The sequence below is a fragment of the Lonchura striata genome, chromosome 15 (assembly GCF_046129695.1).
Source record: "Lonchura striata isolate bLonStr1 chromosome 15, bLonStr1.mat, whole genome shotgun sequence".
Lineage (NCBI taxonomy): Eukaryota > Metazoa > Chordata > Aves > Passeriformes > Estrildidae > Lonchura > Lonchura striata.
This window is the reverse complement of record NC_134617.1, coordinates 1,310,606-1,334,100: the sequence shown is the minus strand read 5'-3', so window position 1 is coordinate 1,334,100 and position 23,495 is coordinate 1,310,606. Positions and strand designations below refer to the sequence as shown.

At 47.9% G+C, this 23,495-nt stretch overlaps 2 protein-coding genes across 2 annotated transcripts in view; one reads left to right on the top strand and one right to left on the bottom strand.

Moving 5' to 3' along the window:
* The first annotated feature begins 2,175 nt into the window (after positions 1 to 2,175).
* TTC1 (tetratricopeptide repeat domain 1) lies at positions 2,176 to 22,575 on the top strand. Its single transcript, XM_021541262.3, has 8 exons — positions 2,176 to 2,217; positions 2,953 to 3,249; positions 11,363 to 11,423; positions 12,509 to 12,621; positions 12,839 to 12,875; positions 14,583 to 14,731; positions 16,666 to 16,720; positions 22,008 to 22,575. Exons 2-8 carry the CDS (start codon positions 2,962 to 2,964, stop codon positions 22,139 to 22,141), a joined length of 837 nt encoding a protein of 278 aa, XP_021396937.2. The 5' UTR covers positions 2,176 to 2,217; positions 2,953 to 2,961; the 3' UTR covers positions 22,142 to 22,575.
* The window catches only part of PWWP2A (PWWP domain containing 2A), a 31,856-nt gene continuing 30,144 nt past the window's right edge, over positions 21,784 to 23,495 (bottom strand). Inside the window, exon 5 of the transcript XR_002466403.3 lies at positions 21,784 to 22,051. The gene's annotated coding sequence lies outside the window, so the exon portion shown is untranslated. The remainder of the gene's footprint in view (positions 22,052 to 23,495) is intronic.

Below are 23,495 nucleotides of genomic sequence, written 5' to 3'. Positions count from 1 at the left end.
CAGGACACAGAGCTCAGGGCTGGAGCATCACACAAACACCACCTGCACCTGGGGAGGCAGAAAGAAACACCTGACAGCACACGCCATGCTGGGTTTATGTCGGTGGAAGCCTGAAATGTTTGCACCCACTCTGATTTTTTGGGGACTGAAAAGTTGCAGCTCCACCATCAGATTTAATGATCCCGGGACAACAGGTTTGCCTGCTTGGGTTGGAACTAAACTGAGGGGATAAATCAAGTGTCCCTGGGGAGAAAACAGGGCTCTGACAGGGACAGCTCCCCCTGCACCCCTCTACTCTCCTGCCTACTTAAAGCAGAAAATTACATTTCATTTTTACTCAGTTGTGAGCTATGACCTGGCTTTTTCCCAGAGTAGCCAAAATTCCACTGCCACACAAGTGGAAGGAGACAGGGAAAGGAAGTCTGGGACTGTTACTGGGAATCTCCTACAACAAAACACATTGAGCTGTGAAGAACATGCTCCCTGTCTAGCAACTCCCATAATCTTTACAGCATTCCAGCCAAGACATAGAGAAAAAGAGAATGGATATTCAAAATTCATAAGAATCCATCACTGTTTCTCTAATAAGTCAGCCTAAAAAGCGGATGTAGTAAAATTTTAATTTATAGCTGTGATTAAAAAGCTTTTAATTGCCTATTTCACAATTTCCTTTCAAAACGTTCTTTGGGAAGCACAATCATTCGATTCCACTGAGACTTGTGTGCAAATGTTTAATTCTGGTGAAGAACCTGAACTTTCTGTGACCTCCAGAAAACATCAATTATTTTTCCCTTTGCTTGATTTGTTGAGCTTTGGTTTCTTCACTGCGAAGATCAAAAAAAGCTGTCCAGAGAAGTAAATGTAACGTGTGGCCCGGAGCCTGAGGTAGTTGTGCAACATTTGTCCCCTGTCCTGGGCGGCTGAGAGTCCAGCCCTGCTCTGCTGGACGCGGGGAGCTCCAGCCCTGCTGGCACCAAACGGGACCAGTTTGGCACGGAAAGGAGCGGGGACCTGGCTTGGAAAATCCAACATCGCCACCTATGGGGTTTCTGTGGCGGGGAGAGGCACAAATCCCCCGATCCGCTGGATTCCCTGGGTTTTACACGACACTAATCCGGCCTAGGGCAGCGGGGGAGTTGGATACCCTGCGGTCAGTAATTGTAATAAATAATGAGAGGGTGCTTTCCAGATCGCTGGGTTTTATCAACTCGAATTGCACCTGGCTCACGGGCATCGTGTTGAGTCTTCTGCTGCAGGCAGCAGGATTTAGGAATTTCTAGAGAACAAGTCAAGTGCAAAACCTCACGAGTCTGTGGCTGTTTGCATCCACAATGATCTGTGTTCCATCCCCCTGGCACAGGTCAAGCCTCCTTCTGGACTCAGATTTGGAATATTTCAACACTTTAATGTTGTATGAAACCAGAGTTGGGGTGTGAGGCTGAGCAAGAGGAGCGTCATCCCAAAGTTCCAGGGGAAAACCCGAATATTCCTGAGCTGTATGAACATGAAGTATTCATGGGGAGAAGCAGGTCCATGGGGTTGGACAGGGCCAAGAGCCGGGGCTGGATCAGGGACCAGCGCAGGCTGGGGATGCACAGGTGGAGAGGGAGCGCTGGACACGGGAACAGGAACCCCCAGCCCCTGGGCTGATCCCCCAGCGCGGGCAGCAGGGAGGGTTTGGATCGTGCCCCTCAGGTGTGAGCCCACCTGCCGGCCCGAGCAGGGGATGCAGCAGCTCTGCTGGGAGGAAGGGCTGGCACCGCTGGGAGCGCTCACCTGGGCAGGAGAGCCTTTGGGGCGCCCTCAGCGTGGCCTCACAGTGCCTGAAGGAGCTGCAGGAGTCATGGAGAGAGAGGATTTACACCAGTGTGGCCCTGGGGAGAAAGAGGCCACGGGCAGAATGAGGCATCTGCCTCACCTGCCCTCACCTGCCCTCACCTGCCCTCACTGCCCTCACCTGCCCTCACCTGGTCTCACTGCCCTCACCTGCACTCACGCAGTCTTGCCTGTTCTCAGCTGCCCTCCTCTGCCTCCAGCTGCCTTCCCCTGCCCTCCCTCACCTGTTCTCACCTGCGCTCCCTGCCCTCACATCAGAGAACTACAGTCCCCGGCATGCCCCGCGCGCGCCCCCTGGCTCACTGGCTGCCGCTGCCGGAAGCGGCGCTGCCGCGCCGGGGGCGTGGCGGAAGCCGGAAGCCGGAAGTGCAGCTGGCGCAGGTGAGTGCGGGCCCGGGGCCCGGGGGAGCCGGGGGCGATGGCCCCGATCTGCTCTGGCCCCGGTCTGCACCGTCCCCTCCGCTCCAGGCCCTGCGAGCCGGGCACGGCGCCCCGGGGGTCGTGGTGGGGCTGGAGGGGCCGCGCCGGGTGAGCCGTGCCGGGAGCGGCGCGTGGGCCGGGCCCGCGGGGCTGTGCCGGGCTGGCCCCGGGAGCTGAGCCCGGCAGTTCCCGCGCTCACGGGCGCAGTGTCCCGGCCCCGTGTCTCTGCAGGGCCCCGAGAGATCCGAGCTTCCTTTAGGGATCCCTTAAGGATCTGATATCTGAGTTTCCCTTAGGGATGTCAAGAGCACTTTGGAGCACTTTAAGGATTTTTAAATGTGGATAAGAGAAAGTAGATTATTAGCCACATATGGATGTGTATAAATATACAAGGGAGGGGGCAGAGCAGGGCCAGGCTCTGTTCCTGGGCCAGCAGCTGCCCTGCCCGGGAGGCAGAACTCCTGCCCCGGGCAGTGCCAGCCCTGGGCAGAGCCCAGAGAGGGGCTGGGGTCTCCTCCCAGGGGTGTTCAGAGCTGCCTGGACACACTCCTGTGCCCTGTGCTTGGGAATGCAGGAGGTGGCCCCACTGCTCCCCTCCAGCCTCCCCCCCAGGGTGCTGGGATTTGTTTGCTGATGGGTCTATTAATGCTGATCATTGCGTGTCACTCCTTTCTCATCTCCACAACCCCCTCCCAGGAGTCCAGCATGGAAGCATTTAAAGATGCAAGCCCACCTGAGGAGTCACTGAATCACCTGAAGCTGTCAGATCAGAAGGCTCCAGAGCCTGGCCCCAGCGATGCCCAGCAGCCCCAGAGCCAGGATCCCACAGAGGAGTGTTTCCATGACTGCCACGACTCCTTTGAGGCCAAAGGAGCTGTGCTGGATGCTGAAGGGAACGTTCAGGATGACGGGAGTAGCTGCAGGAAGCAGACAGAGCTAGATGAAGAATACTTGCTAGAACTAGAGAAAGATATGCCAGAGGAGGAGAAACAGGTAATGCAGAGCACAGTGCTGGTGTGCAATGATCTGTGTGCAGTGCAGGTGTGAGATGATCTGTGTGCAGTGATCTGTGTGCAGGTGTGCAATGATCTGTGTGCAGTCAGTGCAGGTGTGAGATACTCTGTGCAGGTGTGCAGTGATCTGTGTGCAATGATCTGTGTGCAGTGATTTGTGTGCAGTGCAGGTGTGAGATGATTTGTGTGCAGGTGTGCAGTGATCTGTGTGCAGTCAGTGCTTGGAGAGGTCTGGGGCTGACACAGAGGCACCTCTAAAGCCCTTGAGTGTCTGGTTTTACTGTTCTAAATTCCCTCTTTCCTTGCTGCTCTTTCTCCTCGCATTCCAGGGCAGATTCTGTGTGCCTTGAGCAGTGGGTGAGGTGGCTGTGGCTCAGAGATTCCAGCCACAAAACCCTCCCTGTTCCTGCTGGGAAACTCTCCCTCTTCCTGTCTGTGCATCCTTTGCTTTCCCCTGAGTGCCTGCAAGGTGCTTCTCCAAAACCCAGCAGATTTCAGGATGGTTTCCCTGAAATGTTGCTTGTGGGAATCCAGAGAGTTGGGATTCAATTTAAATAGAGCCCTGTGGATTATTTGGGCTTTAATCAAACACAAGCACATTAAATGTGTGGGATTGTTTGCTTTCACTGTTGTCACATTGGACAAACTCCTCCTGCAGCAGGGAAGAGACAAATGCAGTTTTTCACCTGTAGAACCAATCTTTGTGTGAATATAGAAGTTCCTTGAGGTGGAAAAGCAATACTGGGGAAGGACAACATGAGGTAGAGTCTCCTTGGAGTAGGAGTGACACTAAAAGTACTTCTGGTCTCTGCTGGAGCTGGTGAGAATCCCTTTGGATCTCTGTGTCTCAGTTTGGGCTCTTAAGTGGGCAGAATGATACTGCCAGTTGTGATTCAATAGTGAAGGACAGGGACTGCCAATGTCAGGAGGTGTTCTGGTGCATCCTTTGGAGGATTTTAGTGCAAGCCCCTGCCCAGGGCCAGGGGGATCTCTGGCACAGCCCCTCTGGCTCCCTGTGCTGCTGTTTAATTATCCTGGAAACTTCTGTTAAGTTAGAATTTCCTTTACTGCAGAGCCCTGAGCATCCTGGACTCCCTCTGAGAAGTCAGTCTTGTTGTTGCTGGTGTAGGAAGGAGTTTGTTTGATTTGGGGGTTTTTGCTCAGAACAGGGCATTCTCCAAATGCGTCTCTCAGGTGCTGAGCAGAGGGCAAAATCCTTCCTTGACCTCACACACAAAAATCATTTGATTGCCCTTGGGTTTTTTCCAGTCTGAGTGAACAGTCCCTTTTTTTCTCCTTGTGTTTATTTGTGTCCAATGAGGAGCACTGCCATCATGAGTCACACTGGGGCTGCTGCACCAGCCTGGGACTTGAGAGCTTTAGAGAAAAACTGCTGAAAACTGGGGGGAAATTGTTCTGGAACTGAACTCTGAAAAGAGCAGCAAGCCTGGCAATTGGCTGTGTTCATTTTCCTGCTGCTCTTGGTTTGGTGTATTTTTAGATAATCATCTCATTTTGCACATGGATCTTTGCCTGCTGTCAAATGACCAAAATAATTGGGAATGTTGGATCTTGGCACTCAGCTTTGTGGAACTCCACTGAAAGGGGCTATGGGAGTGCAAAACAGCAACTGCCTCAAAGTGGGAAGGTTTCCTCAGAGAAAGGCTGGAGGCAGCTGCAGCTCTCATCTTTCTGCAGGTTTATTTCCAGTGGTGTTGAGCAATTCTGCCCTTCAGAGTGGTTTGTGATTTCAGCTACCCAAACGGAGGGATTCTGTCTCTCACCAGCACCACAAGTAGTGCATCAGCAGTTTTTTATGTTCCACAGAGAGGTTTCTGAATTTTGCAGGTTTTCAAATGTAGTTTTTTTCCCCTAGCTGCAGAACTCTGAATGCAGAGCAGAACCAGGAGCTCAGACAGTTGGGACAGCCCCTGGTGTGGCCCCTTCCATGATCTGCCCCTGGACAGGTCACTCTTCAATTGCTGCTCCAACTCTACTCCTTGTACTTGCTACTGATGGCCATTAATTTATTATTCAAAGTGAAACATTCTGTATATTCTGATCATAAAAGATTCTGTTAAATCCTGCAGCTCTTAAGGAAAAGTCCTGCAGTCCCAGTCTGAAAACAGTGCTGTACATTCATTTACTCAGAACTTTTAAAACCTTTTAAGCCTTCTTCCAGTGACTCAAAAGGGTTGGTTTTTTGGGTTTGTTTGTTTGTTTTTTGTTTTTTGTTTTTTTTTTTTAGGAGGGCAGTGTGGGTTTTTTTTCTTGATTTTTTCTTGCAGCTGCAGCAAATGGGACAGAAACACTCAGAAGTGTTTTTTGGCTGCTGAGGTGGGGAGCAGGCTCTCAGCAGTCCTGGCTGGGTCCTTGTGGGCCTGTGCTGGCACAACCTCAGCGGAGTGGAGCACTGAGGGTGGGGGTTCACAGGGAAATCAAGCTGGGATTTTAGATCCAGGGCAGTGCTGGTTAAAGCAGACATCAAACAGCAGCCTGGTGCTGGCACCTGGGGAGATGGATTTGATTTGGCTGCTTGTCTAAATCACAAAAACTCCCCAGGGACTGGTGCTGCAGCAGCAGCCATAAACTGTGGGCTCAGGGCACAAGGAGAGCTGGATGTGAGCCCTGCTCCAGTCAGATTTATGGAGCTCCACCTCCTTGGGTTGGGGTTTTTGTTACCAAAACCCACTGCTGTGTTCAGCAGCTGGAATAAACAGGCTCTGTGGAGTGATGTTCTCCAGGCTGTAGGAAAAACCTCATTTATTCTGGAGATGCAGAGGCAGATCCTGGGCCAGGCTCTGGGTGTTTCAGATTCCAGCAGCTCAGAGTAAAACACTCACCTGTGCAGAGGCTGCTGAGAGCTCAGAGGGAGGGAGCCAGGGAGGGATTGTGTGTTTTCTCTAATTACATTTCAAGAGTTCCATACAGGGAGATTTTTTAATGTTAAACAGCAGGAATTCCTTCCAGGGAGACAGCAGGGATACCCTAAAAAATCTTCTCTGCACAAAGAAGCAGAATAAGAACTTGCAGGGATATTAAGACACAAACCTGTAAGAAGTGTTCTCAAAACCAGAGCCTGGTTCCTTGCCTGGGCTTGCACCTCTGAGCTTTTTAAGGATTGAAATTCACCTTTGCAGGGTTTGGTTGTTGTTTCACAAGGCTGCTGCCGCTGCCTCAGCAGAGACACTGAGCAGCAAATTGCTTTTGATGCATTCATTCCAAGCAGATTTTTCTGGCTGCTTGTCAGTGCCAGTGATGGCTTTGACGTGGGGCTGCTCTGCAGAATTAATGTGAGGACACCCAGCAGCTGCTGCAGGGTCATTGTTCAGCCTGCTCTGAGACACCCTTCAGTGAGGAGTTTATCCACTCCCAGTCCCTCAGCTCCTCCAGCGTGGCAGATGCTGTCCTGTCCTGTGGCAAGGACTTCAGCACCTGGCCTCTAATTTTGGATATGGAACCCTGTGTCCTGTGAGACACTGCAATAAATACCCAATATTCCTCCTGAGCAGTTCCTTCTCTGGCCTCTCCATGTGCCCTGCACCTGCAGCTGGCTGGAACCACAATTCCTGTTCTGACAGCAGGAAATGTGTCACAAGACAAGCAAGAGGAGATGCTTGAGGAGTGTCTTGTGAGCAACTTTGTAAGAATGTGGTAGAACTCAATTTAAGAAATAGGATTTTTGAGTGATGCCTGAGATTCTTGCTGGGCTAAACAGTAAAATTTCCCTTTTTAACTCCCCTGTTTTCTGCAGGCTCTAGAATATGTTAGGGAACATTGGCTTAGTGAAGACATTTCCTTTAAGCTGCCCCCCTCCTCACCCTTTCCTCCCTGTGCCTTTGGTTGATCCCATTGTTTTCCATAAGGGGAAGCTTCTGTACAGAATAAAACATCCTGTTACATGTTCTTAGTTAAAACCTGGAGAAGAACATTTGAGCAGTAAATCTGTATCTGCTGGAGTCATTAATTGCAAGAGCTGGTGAGAAGAATTTGAATAAAAGCTGGAATTAGAATCTCCTTGTGTGATTTATAATTCTTTGAGTTTTGAACAAACAAAACTCTTCTGCTGAGCAACAATTTAATAAGAAGAGGGAAAATTCTCCCTTCACGTCCCTTTGAGTGCTGCTGTGTGATTTGGGTGCTGTGTTCAGTTGTGCATTGCTGTGGCAGAGACTGCTGCTGTCACATCCAGGCCTTTCCCTTGTGCTGATGGATTTGTGGGCAGCTCCTGTCGCTGCCTGAGGCTGCTCCTGTGGAGCACCAGGGATGAATGGCACTCCTGTCACTCAGGCTGGGCTTCACTGAGCTCTCAGGGAGGGCTCTGACCTCCTTCCCTCTGTCTGGCAGTGCTGCTTCCACTTCATGGAATTTGGTATAGAAAGAATAAAGATCTTTTCCATGGAATCCCAGGGAGCAGGGACAGGCCAGTCTGTCCCTGGAACCTCCCAAGTGCAGCTTTGGATGATGCCAAGATATAAAAAAGGAGGTTTGGGGTTGACTCCAACCTTAAACTGAAATCAAAGCCTGGGATGCAGGATAGAGCAGTAGCTTCCCAAAACTGCAGGGGGAAGCAGACAGCTGCTAATGAGTGACTGAATGAGTGCTAATGAGTGACAAGTGGGACTGGAGGCTGAAAAATCCATTCCTGATCCGTTCAAAATTCCAGTTTCTGTGCCCCCTCTGAACAGCAGGAATTTGGATGTCCCTGGTTTTGGTGACTTTCCCAAGGGACTGAGGGGCAGGGTCACTGAGAGTGGAACTGGAGCCAGGAACAGTTCCCAGCAAAGGGAAATCAAGGGATCAACCCCAGCACAGGGACAGCCAGAGGAAATGTGGGCAGTGTCACAAACTGAGGCTGTTGTTCCCTCAGCTCCCACTGCCTGTTCAAGGATTTCACTTCCAGCACTTCTGTTGCACTGCTCACTTCCCAAGGAAACAGGGAATATCCAGGTTGCTGTCTTCTCTAATGGCAGACTAATGCTTTTATCATTATAAAAATTACATTTAATATCCAAAGAAAATTTATTTATAATTATATAGTTGCAAATAAATCCTATAAAATTCGGGTTTACCTCGTGCTTTTCTTGTTAACCCTGAGTGTTTTGGCAGAGCAGCCGAGGTGCAGGGGCTGGGTGGGATTTGGGTCTGTACTTTATTGTCGTGAGGCCAGGCTGTCCCTTGTCATGACCTGAGATCATCTCCAGCAGCCCTGGCTTTGCCAGGCAGGTTTGGGTTAAATCCTGAGTATGGGATTGGAATTCAGTATCCAAATTTAAGCATTTCCAATCAGATCCTGTAAGAATCATCACCAGTTACATTCACTTATTTCTTCTGAACTTTAAAAAATTAAACCACATCGCAATCAGTGCCTGCCGTACAATTTGTCATCTTTGCATTACTAAAATTCGCAAAAAAAAACCCCAAACCTTCAGATTTTGCTGCCACTGAAGAGCAGAAATGCTGCCCTGGGGAGCTGTGGCTGCCTGCAGGGCAGTGTGTGTGCAGCCCAGGATGGCTTTTCCTGGGATTCGGGCTGCTCCTGGACCAGTTTGGGGTGACACTGGGGGACACTGCCAGTCCTGCTGCTGGGAATTCACCAGGGCAGGGCTGCAGTGCTTTGGGGTTTTCCCTGGGTTTGAAGAGGTTCTCCCAGCCTGCCCCACAGCAGTGCAGCTGAAATGGAGATCCTAGGAGTAGTCCTGTGTTAGGAATTTCTGTTCCAGGAATGTCTGGATGCAGGAATAAATAATGCATTTATTTCACAGCCAGCCTGCTTTGCAGGGCAGTGCCTTTAGCATGTGAGGGGCTCATCCATTTTTCATGCTCTTGCATCTTGTGGAAAAGCCAGAGGAATTGGCTTGGAGATGTTGCTTCTTGGTCAGTGATACCTGAAATGCAAATCCATTCATGTGCAGGAGGTTTCCTACAGATTTCACTTTTTTAAAAATACTTTGGACACTCAGTTTGGAAGTGGAACTCATAAACCAGGGATATGTTGAAAATGTTAGGCTCTCACAGAAATGCAAGTTTTGAACCATTGCTGCTTGGCAGGGAGCTGAATAAATTACAAAATCATACACAGAGCTCTTAAAAGTGCTGCTTTGTTGCTTTTCCTTTTACTCCTTTTTTAATATAAAGCTTATTCTTCTGAAGCTTTCTTGCTGCAAATCACTTTTTATATTAGCATTTAATGCATAATTAGGGTAAACATGTAATATTTTTTAATAGTTGAGATTAAATTAAACAAAATATTGATAGTACAGGTGAAACTTTTCATCCAGCATCCCTTGGTTCCAGGGTTTCTGCCTCAGGGCTGCTGTGAGCATGCTGCAGTTGTGTTGATAATAAAAATCCTTTCATTCTTGTGGAGCTGTAACTGAACCCTGTGCAGCAGAGAGTGCTCATGGCACTGAAAGGCCACTTCTAAATAGGTCATGAGCAATGAAGGCAGTGGGGTTTGTGTTTCAGGCAGCCCTTCCCTCACTGAGGGCATCTGTGGAGATCTTTCCAGCAGGATCCCTGTCTCAGGCCTGCCCTGTGCTGAGATGGGGCTGCTTTGTTCTGTGCCACGACAGGCTGGGAGCATTCTCACCCTTTGTGCACTGCAGAATATTTAAAAATGCCTTTTTGTGGGGTCCAGGCAGGAATTGCTGTCTGCTCCCTGGGAAATTGAGGCGTAGCAGTTCCACATTCCCTGTGCTGAGCAGCAGAGTTCTGCATTACACAGAGAATTTGGGATTTTCATGCAGCCTGAAGTGTGGAATTTGTATGTTCGTGTTTAGAAAGCACCAAGTGTGTCCCTTGGGGTGTTGTGGAAGGGTTTGGGGGGGTTTGTCAGCCCCCCCTGAGCAAAGGCACTTCCTGAATAATTGGGCATGGTCTGTGTGCCCTGTGTTTTGTGGGGTTTCTTTAAAATGTCAGCAGTAATGGCTATTGAAAAGCTATTTAATAGGCAGGGGGAACAAATTTGATGTATCAAAGGGGTCAGATGAGATCCTGCTGTGGAATTTCGTGTCATGACTCTATCCTTCCACTGAGGCTGATCTGTTCTCCAGGTGCTGCCAATGGTCAGGTGAATCAATTCCCAAAGCCATCAAAGCAGGAGGAGAACCTGGGATTTTGAGCTGTTTGTCAGCTCCTTGGCATAGCTGGGAGCTGCTGCAGTGCTCCACACTCTGTACTATATTTAGCTGTTTCCAAGGAGATGTTCTGTGTGATATTGATAATTGCATTAATCCTTGATTCACACAATCTGCAGGAAAGGAAACTGCTCCTTTTCCTTCTGTTGGCTTTTTAATTGCTCAGTGATCTGTCATTTACAGACACCTCCATTGAAGTCCTTTGTGTGCTGGGAGAAAAACCAGTGCTCCAGGGATGGTTTTTGTAGCACTCCTGAGCTCTGTGATGTTCTGCCCTACCCTGCTTTGTTTCAGGAGTGTCTGCAGTGTCAGGAGGTGGAAGGGATGGCTCGGTGACATCCTGAGTTTTCTGTGTCACAGGCTGAGAGCCTGAGCCTGGCCTCCCCTTGTGCCAGGATGTTCATGGTTGAGAAAACAGCTCTGCTCTGTTCTCACTGCACAAAGAACCTGCTTCTGGGGGTTCACTTACTCCCCCTAAGAAATCTTTCAGGGCAGAAATCTTCCCCAGCCTGGATCTTTTCCTTGTGCATCTCTGAAAATAACTGGAATTGCTGAGGTGGAATTATTTCAAGCAAAACTTGCGAGACTTTACATTTAAAATATATTCTGCACAGCTGACCTGCAGTGAGTGAATTAAATGGAGTTGGAAAGGAGAAGCAAACAGCCAGCTAAAAGCTGATGTGTTGGTTTAAAGCATGGAATTCTCCATGGAGCTCTCCCTGCATCCTGGTGGCTGTGGAGTGGAGCTTTTTAATTGCCTTGCTGTTACACTGCAGTGTTTTGTGGATATATAAAGTATTTCATGTCACAGGGTCTACAAGCAGATCTTGGCAGAGTTAAAACTCTCCAGGTTATGTTTTATTCTGCTCCCCTTCCATACTTTATTTGGAGCTGCAGCTGACCTAGTTGCTCATTTCAGTGAAATACTCTGAGACATTGTCTTTCCTTTTGTAGATGAGAAGAAAGGAGAGCACGGGGCTGAAGGAGAAAGGAAATGAGCACTTCAAGAAAGGAGGTGGGTTGGTCATCTCTGAACACCCTGTGGATGTCAGAGAATCTCCCATTAGTACTGAGCCATGGTGGTGGTGCTGCAGGAGGCTCTGAGGAAGACCTCACACTGTCCTTGTTGAATTTTATCACCTCTTGTGTTTTTCATCCAGCTCTAGAGGAGAGACAGAGATATAAGACCTCCTTTTGGGTTGTTTAAATCCCAAAGATTTGGATACTGAAGCAGGATTCCCATGAAAGATGAGTGTTTACTTACAAAACCATGGATTTGGGACTGCTTTTCAAGAGCCAGGGTTTCTTTTACTGATCAAAAAAGGCTTCCCTGAGGCTCTGAGTTGGGCTGATGGTTGTGCTTAGAATTGATGCAAGATTTGGGGCTCTGTACTGTCTTGCACCTTTATACGTTGACTTTAATGAACAAACAGAAGGGGGGAATTTTTTGACACCTGCCTTTGATTGAGTCTGCTGTGGGTAGAGGATTACCAGAGAAAGCAGGAATTGCAGGTTCCTGCTTCCCTCAGTCAGCAGGACACAGGCAGGGATCTGTGTGCCCTGAGGAGCAGGCAGAGGCTGGAGATACCTCATGGAGTCCTAAGGGAACAAGTCCTGGGGATGATCTCCAGCTCTGGAAGGCACCAGAGAGGGCAGGAGGGAAGTGCTCAGCCCAGGAGAGCCACAGGCCCGGAGTGTTGCTGGCCTCTCCTTGCCAAGCCCTCTGATCTTTCAGAGATGAAGATGATGTGGCCATAAAAGCTCCCTGCAGCTGCTCTGAGCAGTGCAGTGACAGCCTTCAGCACTTCATCCAAAGGGATTCCACCTCTGCTCAGAGAGGAAGCAATGTCAGGGATTTTTACATCCACATCCTGCTGCACTTGTTGCATTCAGCTCAGGAGTATATTCCTGCTTTTATGAGCAAAATCAAGTACATCTTAAAAGAATTGATTGTATTTATGTACTCAGTAATGTTCTTTGAGAGCAGCTGCTGATTCTGGTGTCACATCACCAGATCCTGGGAGCTGTTTTCAAAGGAGCCTCAGCCACGGGGTCAGTTATTAGAAATGAATGCTTTGGCTTTTCCCTGTTGCTCTACAGACTATGGAGAGGCAGAAGACTCCTACACCAAGGCTCTGCAGATCTGCCCAGCCTGCTTCCAGAAGGACAGGGCTGTGTTGTTCTCAAACAGAGCTGCTGCCAAGATGAAACAGGTGAGTGTTGGTTTCGTTCTGTGTCACGCTGGACTGAGGCTGGCACAAATGCAATTTGGAGTGATCAGAGCCCTCCAGGACCAGGCTGTGCCCCATCCCCACCGTGTCCCCAGCCCAGAGCACCGAGTGCCACCTCCAGCCCTTCCTTGGACACCTCCAGGGCTGGGGACATGAAGAAATAATGACTTCAATGTAACAAAACTGTTTTGTGTTCTAGGACAAGACAGAGGCTGCCCTGAGTGACTGCACCAAAGGTACTTTTTCCTCTCTGTGCTGCCAGATTTTTGTATGTAAATTGTGTCATTTAGTGCCTTTACTGCAGAGCTGTAATTTTGGGCATAAGGGTCTTTAAAGAATTGAACAGAAAACACCTGATTTGTATTACTTATTTTGTAAAATGTCTGTCAAATCTTTCCTATTTGCAGTAATTTACTTTCTATTCTTTTGTATCATAAGGCTGCAGTTTGTACTTGTTTTTAGAGGAAAGTATTTTCTGTGGAAACTGTTTCCCACACCTGTGATTTCAAACCCACTTCCACCTGCCATCCCCCCCAAATCCTGGTTTAATCCCAGGTTCCAAAGAGCTATGAGGCTTTATAGAGTTAACAGCATTATCAAGTCCCTTTCCTGCACAGCTTTTGCTTTGTCACCAGGGCTTATGTTCCACTGTTCCTGCCCTGCACAGTTCTGTCCCTGCACCTTCTGGTGGAATCAGTTCAGCTGTGCTTTGCTTTATTGCTTCCACCCACTCACCCACCCTCGAGTGTTTGTTAAACTCCCTGTGACAGCTGGGGAAAAAATCCAAATTACCAATCAGAGAACTAATCCAGTGGCTGTGTGCCAGCACTGCCTGCTCAGAAATGGGAACTGTGCTTGCTGAAAGGGCTCCTGGAGGGACCAAATCCTCCCTGGCCTCTCTCACTGGGGCCTTGCCTGGTTTTGGTGCTGCTGCTTTCTGAAAAACACCTCGAATTCTGCAGTGGCTCAGAAGGAATCAATATGCTTTAAGCAGGGAGACTTCAACTGCCAGGGCCTGACACTCCCCAGGGACTGGAGCACAGCAGAGCAATTCAGTCACCTGCAGCTTGCTGACTGTGCCATTGCCTTTGTCCTTGCCAGAAGATAGACGGGAATATTTACCTGGATAATCTGAGATTTAATTGTCCCCAGAACCATTTTAATGAGCTGGGAATTATAAAATGGACAGACCTCTTTCTGTGATGATAAATCCCTCCCAGTCCCTATTTCTGTGGTGAAATCTTTCACATTCCCTGTTTCTGTGGTGAAAAATGGATAAAGGAATTCTTGAGGAATCGCCATGTGGAGGTTACTGCTGAGTTTAGCATTCAATTTGAACTGCCACTGCAAAGAGCCCTGGCTGCCAAGGGAATGAGGGGAGGAAAAGCTGAGATTCAGTCAGGATGCCCCTCTGCCAGCTCACTGGGCTGAAATCACTGTTTGTGCATTCCCAGCACAATCTGAACTGTTTGATATTAAATTCAAAAGAGCTCCAGAAATTCTCCTGGAGTTTGTCTCCACTTGAACTGAGATAAGCGTGGCAAGGCTGATTTTCCCTGCTGTGTGTGTCTGCAGGGATGTTTAACTTTAGCTGCAATCTAATAATAGTCACTTGCTAAACACAAAGACTGAAATATCTTGCAGGTCCTTAAAGTTTCTGGAGCATCACTTAGAATCCCTGCATGGATAGGATTGCACATTTAAAGCTTTGTAATCATAAATCACTTCCATCTGTGAGAGACTGTGGACATTAAATGAAATATGATCATGAGACTGTCCCAGGCAGCTGCTTCTGAATTCCAGCTTAGCTTTAAGCTGTGCCTCTGCTTGATCCTGAGTTACATTCTAAGGACAACTTACAAATGTAATACACACTTGAGAATTCATTTGAGAGCTGGAGAAATGTTTTAAGTACAATCCTGGGCTTTGCTTTTGTTTTGCAGCTGTGGAATTAGACCCTCACTATATCAGAGCTTTGCTGAGGAGAGCAGAACTGTACGAAAAAACAGAAAAATTAGATGAAGCTCTGGAAGATTATAAGGCAGTCCTAGAAAAAGACCCCTCAGTTCATCAAGCCAGAGAAGCTTGCATGGTAAGCTTAAGCCTTTCAGTGAACTTTGGCCTAACTTATTTATCATTATTTTAGTTCAGCTTCACACCAGTGAACCTGCAATGGATTCTGCCTCAGGAGGAAAAAGAAACTCACGTGCATCACCTGCAGATTTGTCTCTAAACCCACTCTTGATCTGTTGTTACAAAAATCTTTTTGAAAGGCTTAATTGTTTTAAGTCTCCATTTGGGAAAATAAATCATTAGCAGTGATTCTGCCCCCCTTTTCCCCACACTGTGGTGTTGTAAGTGACAGATTAGGAACAGCTTTTATGGCATATTAGGCAAGAAACCTTGCCTGGAATGATTTCCTGGGGGACTGGATCAGTTGCACTGATGGCAGAAAATACTCTGCTTAACTGTGTGAGTGCTGTTGGTGGTGAGGGGTGATCCCACAAAACAGCTGAGCTCCCATAAAGGACCTGCTGCCTCTGGAGCTGGCCTGGGGCTCCCCAGGGAATGGGCACAGCCCAGAGCTCCAGCAGGGTTTGGACACTGCTCCAGGGAAGCCGAGGCTGGGGGTCTGTGCAGGACCAGGAGCTGGGCTGGATGATCCTGGTGGTCTCTTCCCACCGAGAATAATCCAGGATTCTGAGTCAGACCCTCAGGGGTGGCTGTTTGAATTCAGGCTGGTTGGAACCCCAGCACTGTCCCTGGACCTCTGCAAAGCCAGGATTTTCCCTCAGTGGCTGTGCCCTGATGATCCCACAGCAGAGCCCTTGCCCAGCCCCAGAAGGGAATCCCCAGCAGTGCTGCTGCTCCTCTGGCCATCCTTCAAGCCCAGGTCAGAATGCTCAGTGTTTATTCCTGATTTCTGTGCCTGGGCAGTGCAGAGGGTGGGGGTTCATCCCCTCCTGCTCCCTGAGCTCCCTTGGCCATGTAGAGCCTTTGGCTGCAGAACCCTTTGGACAAAATACCCTCAAATTACCCTGCCCTGGCATTTGGTCTGCCCTGCCTTCAGCTGGTCCTTGTCAGATTTGAGGGAAGAAGCAAACTACTGAGACGGAAGCTTAAAACTCCCTTCTTGGAAACCTGTTAAGGAAATCCTGACAGCTATAATTTTACACTTTTCAAATATTCATCATAAATCTAAATTTCATACTAAAAACCCCCAAGTTTCAGTTGTTGACTCCACATACCTGGTTACATCTCTAAGCTGGAGGAGGCTGAGAAGCTTTGCTCTGTTGTGAGGTAAAAGTGTCTCTGCTTTGCAGGAATATCACAGGATCTTTTCCCCCTCACTGGCAATGAAAATGATGCCTCAAGAAAATCTGCAAATGGATTTCATTCACAGTTAAGCAAATCTTCCTCCTCCTTGCCCACAGGAATGATCTCACACTGCTCTAGGGAATGTCATGACCCTGTTAAATGACAGATTAAAATATGAAATGTACAACGGTTCTTTGGTTCCTGATTTGGTACCTGTTCCAATACTCAAGCACTGTTTGTATATCAGGAGAGCAGAGCTGGGGTTCTGACTTCAATCCTCAGTTATTTTTGACTTTTTCAATGCCAGACTAAACAGTTTGGAACGATCATGTTTGTGCTCAAATCACCCCCATTGCTGCTTTCCCAGAAAGTTTCATTAAATGGAAGCAGTGGTTAGGTTTGGGCTTTCACAGGTGTGTAACTGTTGGGAGAATTTCAGCCTCCACACAGTTTTTGAAGGATTTTAGGGCAGATGAAGTGATTTCCCAGAAGCAGCTGTATTTTGGGATAAGTATCACAGACACCAGATAAAAATGGGTGTCCATAAGGGCATTTCTGGAGTGGGAGATGCTGAGGCTCTGCATCAGCAGTGTTCAGAGTCTGGAGTAGGAACTGCACACCAGGATTTGTGTCTGTCACTGCTGCTGTCCAAAATGGGAGATTTAGTGAAAGCAGGGATCTGATTCCAGTTTTTCTCTCTCTCCACAGAGATTACCACAGCAAATTGAGGAGAGGAATGAAAAATTAAAGAAAGAAATGTTGGGTGAGTAGTATGTACTTCCATAAAAACCCTCATGACCTACTAGAAAAAAATGCATTAATAGAATCTCTTGTATAAAATTTAAAGGAGGTAAATCTGAAAGGAAATATTTGGTCAGTGTTAAACAAAACTTTTGATTTCTTTGTAGCTCTCAATTGCTTGGTTTTACCTTCAGTAAATTGGAGACAAGGAATTCTCCCATGCAGAAAAGGCCATGAGTTCAGTCTAAAGAAAGAAAGCTTAAAACTTTCTAAAACAATTTCATAATGGTATATGTAAGAGCTGGGGAAGATGGTTTGACACAGCCCAACTGCTCAGCCCTTTCTCCCTGCAAGTAAACCCTCAAAGCAAACATTCCCATGAAAGGGATAAACCAGGGCTTTCACTAAACCTGTGCCTAAAGGAACTCCCCCAGCCGGAATAACTGGGGATGTTTGATCTGGGGGCTGAAGAAATAAATGTGATTCTTTCTGTAGCACTTGCAGCCCAGAGACCTCCAAGTGTTCGTGTTTGCCTTGATTTATTCAGTATTTCATTACCTTGATTTATTCAGCATTTCATTGCTGTTTGGTTGGAGGCTGAGTTGGACCTAGCCAGGGTTAGCACCAGGAGTGGAATTACAATTCCTAAGGCAGTGTTTGGTGGGAAGGGAAGGCAGTGTTTGGCTGATCTGCAGAAAATCAGGTTAAACAAACTCAGCCTGTCTTTGACACTGATTCCTGATATATTTGGGAAGAAGAGACTCTTTCAGCTTATGCTGATGTTTTTCTGTAATTTCTTTCCTGCAGCCTCTGATTTGCTCTGGCTTTGTTCTGCTCTGACCTAGCAGTGTCAGTGAGGCTTTGCAGAGCTTTACAGGATCACAGTCTGCTTCTCCCATTGTGCTGAGAACAAGCCCCAAATAAAGCAGGTTAAGGGTGATGGGGCTATAAATAAATGACAAATGCAGAAAATCTCCGGAAGGATCAGGCCCATGGTAGGACATGGCATGGGTTTCAGCACAAAGTAATATGAAAATAATTCCTGATCTTTGCTGAACTCTAAAAGGCCTCACTAATCACAAGGGATTTGGCTGGAACAGTAAATCCAGCCCCTGCATTGCTGTTTTTTTTCCCTGGATGTCAGACTAGGTGGGATCTCTTTTAACAGTGTTAATACTTTAAAAGTGGCAGTTGGGATTTCAAAACTGGGCTGGGCTTTTGGGAACCACTTCAGATGGTTTCTGTTGGGATTCTGGAAAGAGAAATCCCATCTCAGTGATGTCACACAAGGAGTTCAAACAGCTGGAGAGCCAGCGTAGGACAACCCAGAAGCTGTGTTCATCCCCAGCCTCGTGTGTGGCAGGGTTGTCACAGCTCTGATTAAGTGACAGTGATGATGGCAGTGGTGGCTGTGGCTGTCACACAAACTGAGGGGTTTCTATAAAACATTCTCCTGAAATGAAGTCAGGAATGTGGGCAGCCCCTTCTCCTGAGTGTTCCAAGGTTCCCTGTGTGCTGTTAAGGGAAGCAGTGGTGATGCCATGGAGGAAGGAATCACTTCCCAAGGTTTGCAAAGTGCTGCAGCTCTCTCTGAGGTCAGGAAGGCCCTGGAGAGGGGCTTGGATGGGAGTTCAGGAAGGAGTGGGAGAAGAGAAACTTGATGGAATATGGTGGTTCCGAGATTCCTTTGGATTGTCTTGTTGTACAGTGAATTTGAAGCTCTTCCCAATTTTCCACTCTTTCTGATGGCATTTCCCACTTCCAGGATGGACCTGGCTCGTGGCACTGTGGCTGGAGCTGGGTGACTGGGCTTGGGCAGTGCCAGGGGGACATTCCTGCCTTCCCAGGGGGCAGCTCAGGTGCTTGGGTTGTGTTCCAGCACAGCATCCTGAAAGTTCCAGGCCAGACCTGCTCCAGGAGCACTGACTCTAAACTGAAATTAGGAACAGTGTCCCAGTTTGTGCTTTGTCTCCTTTGGATATTGAGCTGATCCTCAGTCAGTGAATTGGCCTGTCCTGGTTTTGCTGAGCTTTTATTCTTTCAACTCAAACAAGGCCTGGGTTTGCCCAGCCATCTCCCACTGTCATGAAACTGTACAAACAGAGCCAGATAAATGGAGAGCATCCTCCTCCTTCCCAAGTGTGTTTCCTGTTTCCCAGGGCTGCAGCTCATTTCTGTCAGAGGCTGAACCCCCTGTGCAGTGCTTGTGTGTAAATAAGCCAGAGCACACATTCCTGGCTGGATTTTCCTTCTGGCCCATGTGACAGCTGAGGGTGATGTCACCAGAAAAGTCTGGTTTGTGGCCAGGCCAAGCCCACTGGTGCTGTGTGTCCCCAGGGATCTCCCTTTTGCAAGGCTGACATTTGTATTTCCGTTCTTACCATGTTTGGATCAGCTCCTCTGCCACTGAAGTTTGCTCAGGATGAAGGGACCCCTGAGTTCACATCAAAGAGAGCTGGACTTGGAGCAGGAGCTTTCAAATCCAACTGGCTTTTCCTTCTGTACCTCATAAGCATCCTCTGCCCCATTCTGGGAGGTTTTGTGTTTCACTCCTTAAAGCCAACTATTTTCAGTCTTGTTTAGAGAATTGTACAATTACTGTGATATCTGGGACCACTCCTTTGGGGAGAGAGTGTGAGGAGAGGGGAGCTTTGGAATGCTTTTAGCAGTTTGGAGACCAGAGCTCCTCACCTGGGCCTTCCTGCCCAAAAGAGATTTTTCCAACTACCTGAGATCAGCAAAGACATTTATTAAGCTTTGTGCCTAAAGAATCATGGGGTTTGTTTGGGGTTTTTTTCTGTTGACAGTTATGTTGTGTTTGCAGCTGAGCTGCTAAACCCCAACCCTGCACAAGGTGATTTTAAGTAGTTAAATCAAAGCCAAATTACAGTTACAGTTCAGTCCTCATTTACCATTTAGGGAAGGGAGAAGGATTTATCCTTGCTCTTTTAATTGCTTAAAAATGTTGGTAATACAAGAAGTTACACAGAGAAGAGACCTCATCAGGAAATTTGTCTTTCCTCCAAAAGAATTCTTTACACAAGCAAGATGGAGCTTTTCAACTTCCAAACCCCACATTAACACCAGCAACTAAGCCAGAATTATTGCCAGAAAGACTGAATAGCAATTAATTTTGGCTGTTACATCTTAATGTAAATTGTGAGTAATCTTTTCCTGCATCTGCCTCTTTCAATAGGGTGTTGAATTGCAGTTTAGGTGAGTAATGAATCACAGACTTCTGAGCCCTAAATTGATTTTTACAGTTCTGTTTTCTTGTTAACCTCTGAATATTTGCTTTGATGAAAAACCTGAATGTGCTGGAGTTGCAGGTGGAAAATAAACAGGGTGTGTTTGAAAGAAAAAGAGCAAAATGTGTGAGAATAAGGGCAGAGGGAGGAAAGGCTTGGGGAGAGGTGGTGTTGGAGGCTGGGCAGCCTCTGCAGCTGAGTCCCAGCTCCACGTGGTGCCTTTTCCTTCCTCCCAGCACAGGCTCTGAGGGAGCTTTTCTTTAGGAGGGGGTTGCAGTTCACTCCAGCCCGTAATTTAGGGCTGAAAGGAGCTGTGGGAGGAGGAGGCAGAGCTCCCCTACAATGCTGGCTCTGTGTGTGCCAGGACAGCAGCAGCAGCTCCGGGCTGGAGTGCCCGGAAAAGCCAAGGCTTTCTTCTGCCTCATTAACAATTAATTCAGTGTGGCTGCCCCAGAGCCTGCCTGGGGAGGGACAGAGCAGGAAGGTGAGCTGGGATGTGCTGCTGGAATTATCACAAAGCCTCAAATCCGTGCTGTGCTGGGGAGCTGCTCCGGCTGCAGGGTGGATCCCGAGGCAGTCAGGGGGTGTTTATGGGTTTGGAAAAGAGCATTCAGCTCCCTGCAATTGGAAAAAACCTTTCCAGTGTCCTGCCAGGCAAGCTCTGCTCTCCTGCCCAGCTGCAGGGCTGGGGGGCTCCAGCCATTCCAGATTCTGCAGGATTCTCCACTGAGACACTGCTCATCCCAGACCTGAAGCTTAGCCCTGGCCAAATGTTTGTCCAGAAGTACAAAAACACCTCTTCATGTCACTCAGACAGATGCTCCCAAAATGGTTTTATAGCCAAAACACTTTTAGGGTGCTGCATAAAGGGATGAACGTCATAGTTAATTTATCTTCATCAGGTGTACCTTTAAAAAACCCTCAGATATATACAAAGAGGTTAATCCTACCTGAGATGCTGCTGGACTGACTTTGGCCACATCCCTGAACCACCTCATCTGTGAATTTCCATTAAAGAACTCAAGTTGAAGGAAACTTGTGTCTCCCCACACATTTGCTTGGTGGGCTCAGGGGTAAGGTTATCTTTTTCCAGATACTGGGAAGAAATCCTTCCCTGGGAGGATGTGAGGCCCTGGTACAGGGTGCCTAGAGAAGCTGTGGCTGCCCCTGGATCCCTGGCAGTGCCCCAGACCAGGTTGGACACTGGGGCTTGGATCACCTGGGACAGCAGGAGATGTCCCTGCCATGGGAGGGGTGGAATAGATGATTTGTAAGGTCCCTTCCAACCCAAACCATTCCAGAATTTCACTGTTTCGGTGTGTCCTTGTCCCAGAAGCCCAGGTGAGGTGAGCACAGTGCCAGGGGGTTCTCAGGACTCCACCCCCTCCAGGCAGGAATAGCTGTGGCATTGCCAGGTGTTGTTCCAGGCCCTTGGCTGCTGCAGCTGCTCAGTGGATTTTCCATGGCAGCAATTGCTGTTGTCACACTCAGCTCCGAGCAAAACAAAACCCATTCCCTAAGGATCAGTGCAGGTGGGAGCTTTTGCCTGGGGAGGCAAACCTTGAGAAGGCTTCAACGTGTCCAAACTTCTGCTTTTCCTTTGGGAAATCTACAGTTCTGCATTGAAACCAGGAGGAAAAGAATGTTTTTATTTGAAAACTGGCCATCTTCTCTTGTGTTGTCATGCCAGGGGCTTGTGTTCAGCTAGCAGTGAAGTTCCTGTTTCACTTTATCTATTCTGTAATTTCTATATAGGATCTTTTTAAATTATGTCCTTTTGTTGTCCTTCCTCTCTTACAGCTGTAGGAAGATCTATTTTCCAGAGTCAGGAATCATATGTGAGCCATATACTGACAGACCTTTATTTACTCTCATACTCTGTGGATATTTAACAATGATTTTTAGTTCCTGCTAAGAGCCTAAATATTTAAAAAATGCAGATATTTCTCAGCATTTACCTGTGCTGGATAAATCAGCAGGGCTGGGCTGTAGTTGGGTGTAATTCCATGAGAGTTTTGCTCTGCTCAGCTCTCACTGTGTTCTCTTGAAATGTCACTGCAGGCAAACTGAAGGATCTGGGCAATTTGGTCCTGCGCCCCTTTGGCCTGTCAACAGAGAACTTCCAGATCAAACAGGATTCATCCACTGGCTCCTACTCCATCAACTTTGTTCAAAACCCCAACAACAACAGATAACATGGATTCAGTGTGGCTCTGCACATCCCATGCCAGGATCCAGCAAACCAACACCCTCCACCCCCAGGGCAAGAGGAGACTCAGCAACCTCATTTCCCAGCTTGTGAAATTATTTGCCATGTGGATGTAAAGCAACTCATTCACCTTCTCATAGTGATAACTGTGTCCAGTGTGTGGTTTATTCTTTTTTTTTTAATTTATTTTTTCCCCTTCCCTTGTGGTATTTGGCTTTTCCAAGAGGCAGTTCCTTGGTTTGGCCTACTCAGAGCTGGCAGCAGCTGCTCAGGGGAATCCAAAGGCTGGAAGAAAGGCTGGTGGTGTCCTGGGAATGGGGAGATCCAGCAGCAGCACTGCCCCACCCTCAGATGGGTGGGACTGGCCCCCCTGGACACAGCTCTGCCCTGGAACTTCTAATAAAGGCTTGGTACTTCTGCTTTTGGGCTTGTGAGGTTCTTGCCTGGGCTGAGCCCTCCCCAGGTGGGGTTTGCTGTTGAAGGTCCCACAGATAACACCTAGCAGGAATTCTTAGGAAGCAGCGGGGGGTTTTTTGCCCTCCTTGCAGCAGTGTTGGCATTTAACTTCATGGCACCCTTCCAGCAGTTTGTTTACTGGGTATTAATTTTTCGGAAGACAGCAATGACATTTTGTGCCTCCCTCTCCATCTGCACACCTTGCAAAGGTACCTTCAAATGAAATGTGCTTGTCTGAGATCCATTCATGTTGCAGGGGTGTACAGGAGCTGATTGCAGAGGGTCTCTACAGTAACTGGACCTTGAGTACTTGGAAGTGTTTCTAGAATGAGATGACCTCTGAGGTCCTTTCCAGCCCAAACCAGGTCATGATATAAATATAAATATATGTATATATATATATTTGTATGTTCTGTTGTGGTGGTTCATTCAGGTTTTGGAGAAGGTGCCTTTTGTAATTGCTGCTTTCCTGGGATTTATCAGTGCTGAAGTGCTTACACTGGAGGCCGATTCTGCAGTTATTTCCATGCAGATTTCAGTAGGTGATTTAATTAAATAATTAGCAATGGTTGCCTTGGCTATTGAGTGTCATCTCCAATTCATTTCAGGAAGTCTCTGTGTGTCTGAAATTCAGCAGCTCCAGCCAGTCACTGAAAGGAAAAGCCTTTCCAGGCACAGCAGGTTTGGTGCTTTAATGTCATTTTTGTCTGTGCAGCTGTGCAGAGTTGGGTTTTTTTTTGGTTGTTTTTTCTGATTGTTAAACTCTGTCCTGCTGCATTTTAATTTAGTTTTAGTTTAGAGCTGGGCTTGGAGTCAGATGAGGTGTGAAACCTCTGCTGCCTGAGCTGAGCTTTGCAGGGAAGGCTCAGTGGCTTGGGATTAGT

Bases quoted from the DNA above. Each gene is read 5' to 3' on its own strand.
- TTC1 (XM_021541262.3), top strand. From the start codon at position 2,962: ATGGAAGCATTTAAAGATGCAAGCCCACCTGAGGAGTCACTGAATCAC. The intron at 11,424-12,508 runs GTGGGTTGGTCA...GTTGCTCTACAG, and splicing joins TGAGCACTTCAAGAAAGGAG to ACTATGGAGAGGCAGAAGAC. The intron at 12,622-12,838 runs GTGAGTGTTGGT...TTTGTGTTCTAG, and splicing joins CTGCTGCCAAGATGAAACAG to GACAAGACAGAGGCTGCCCT.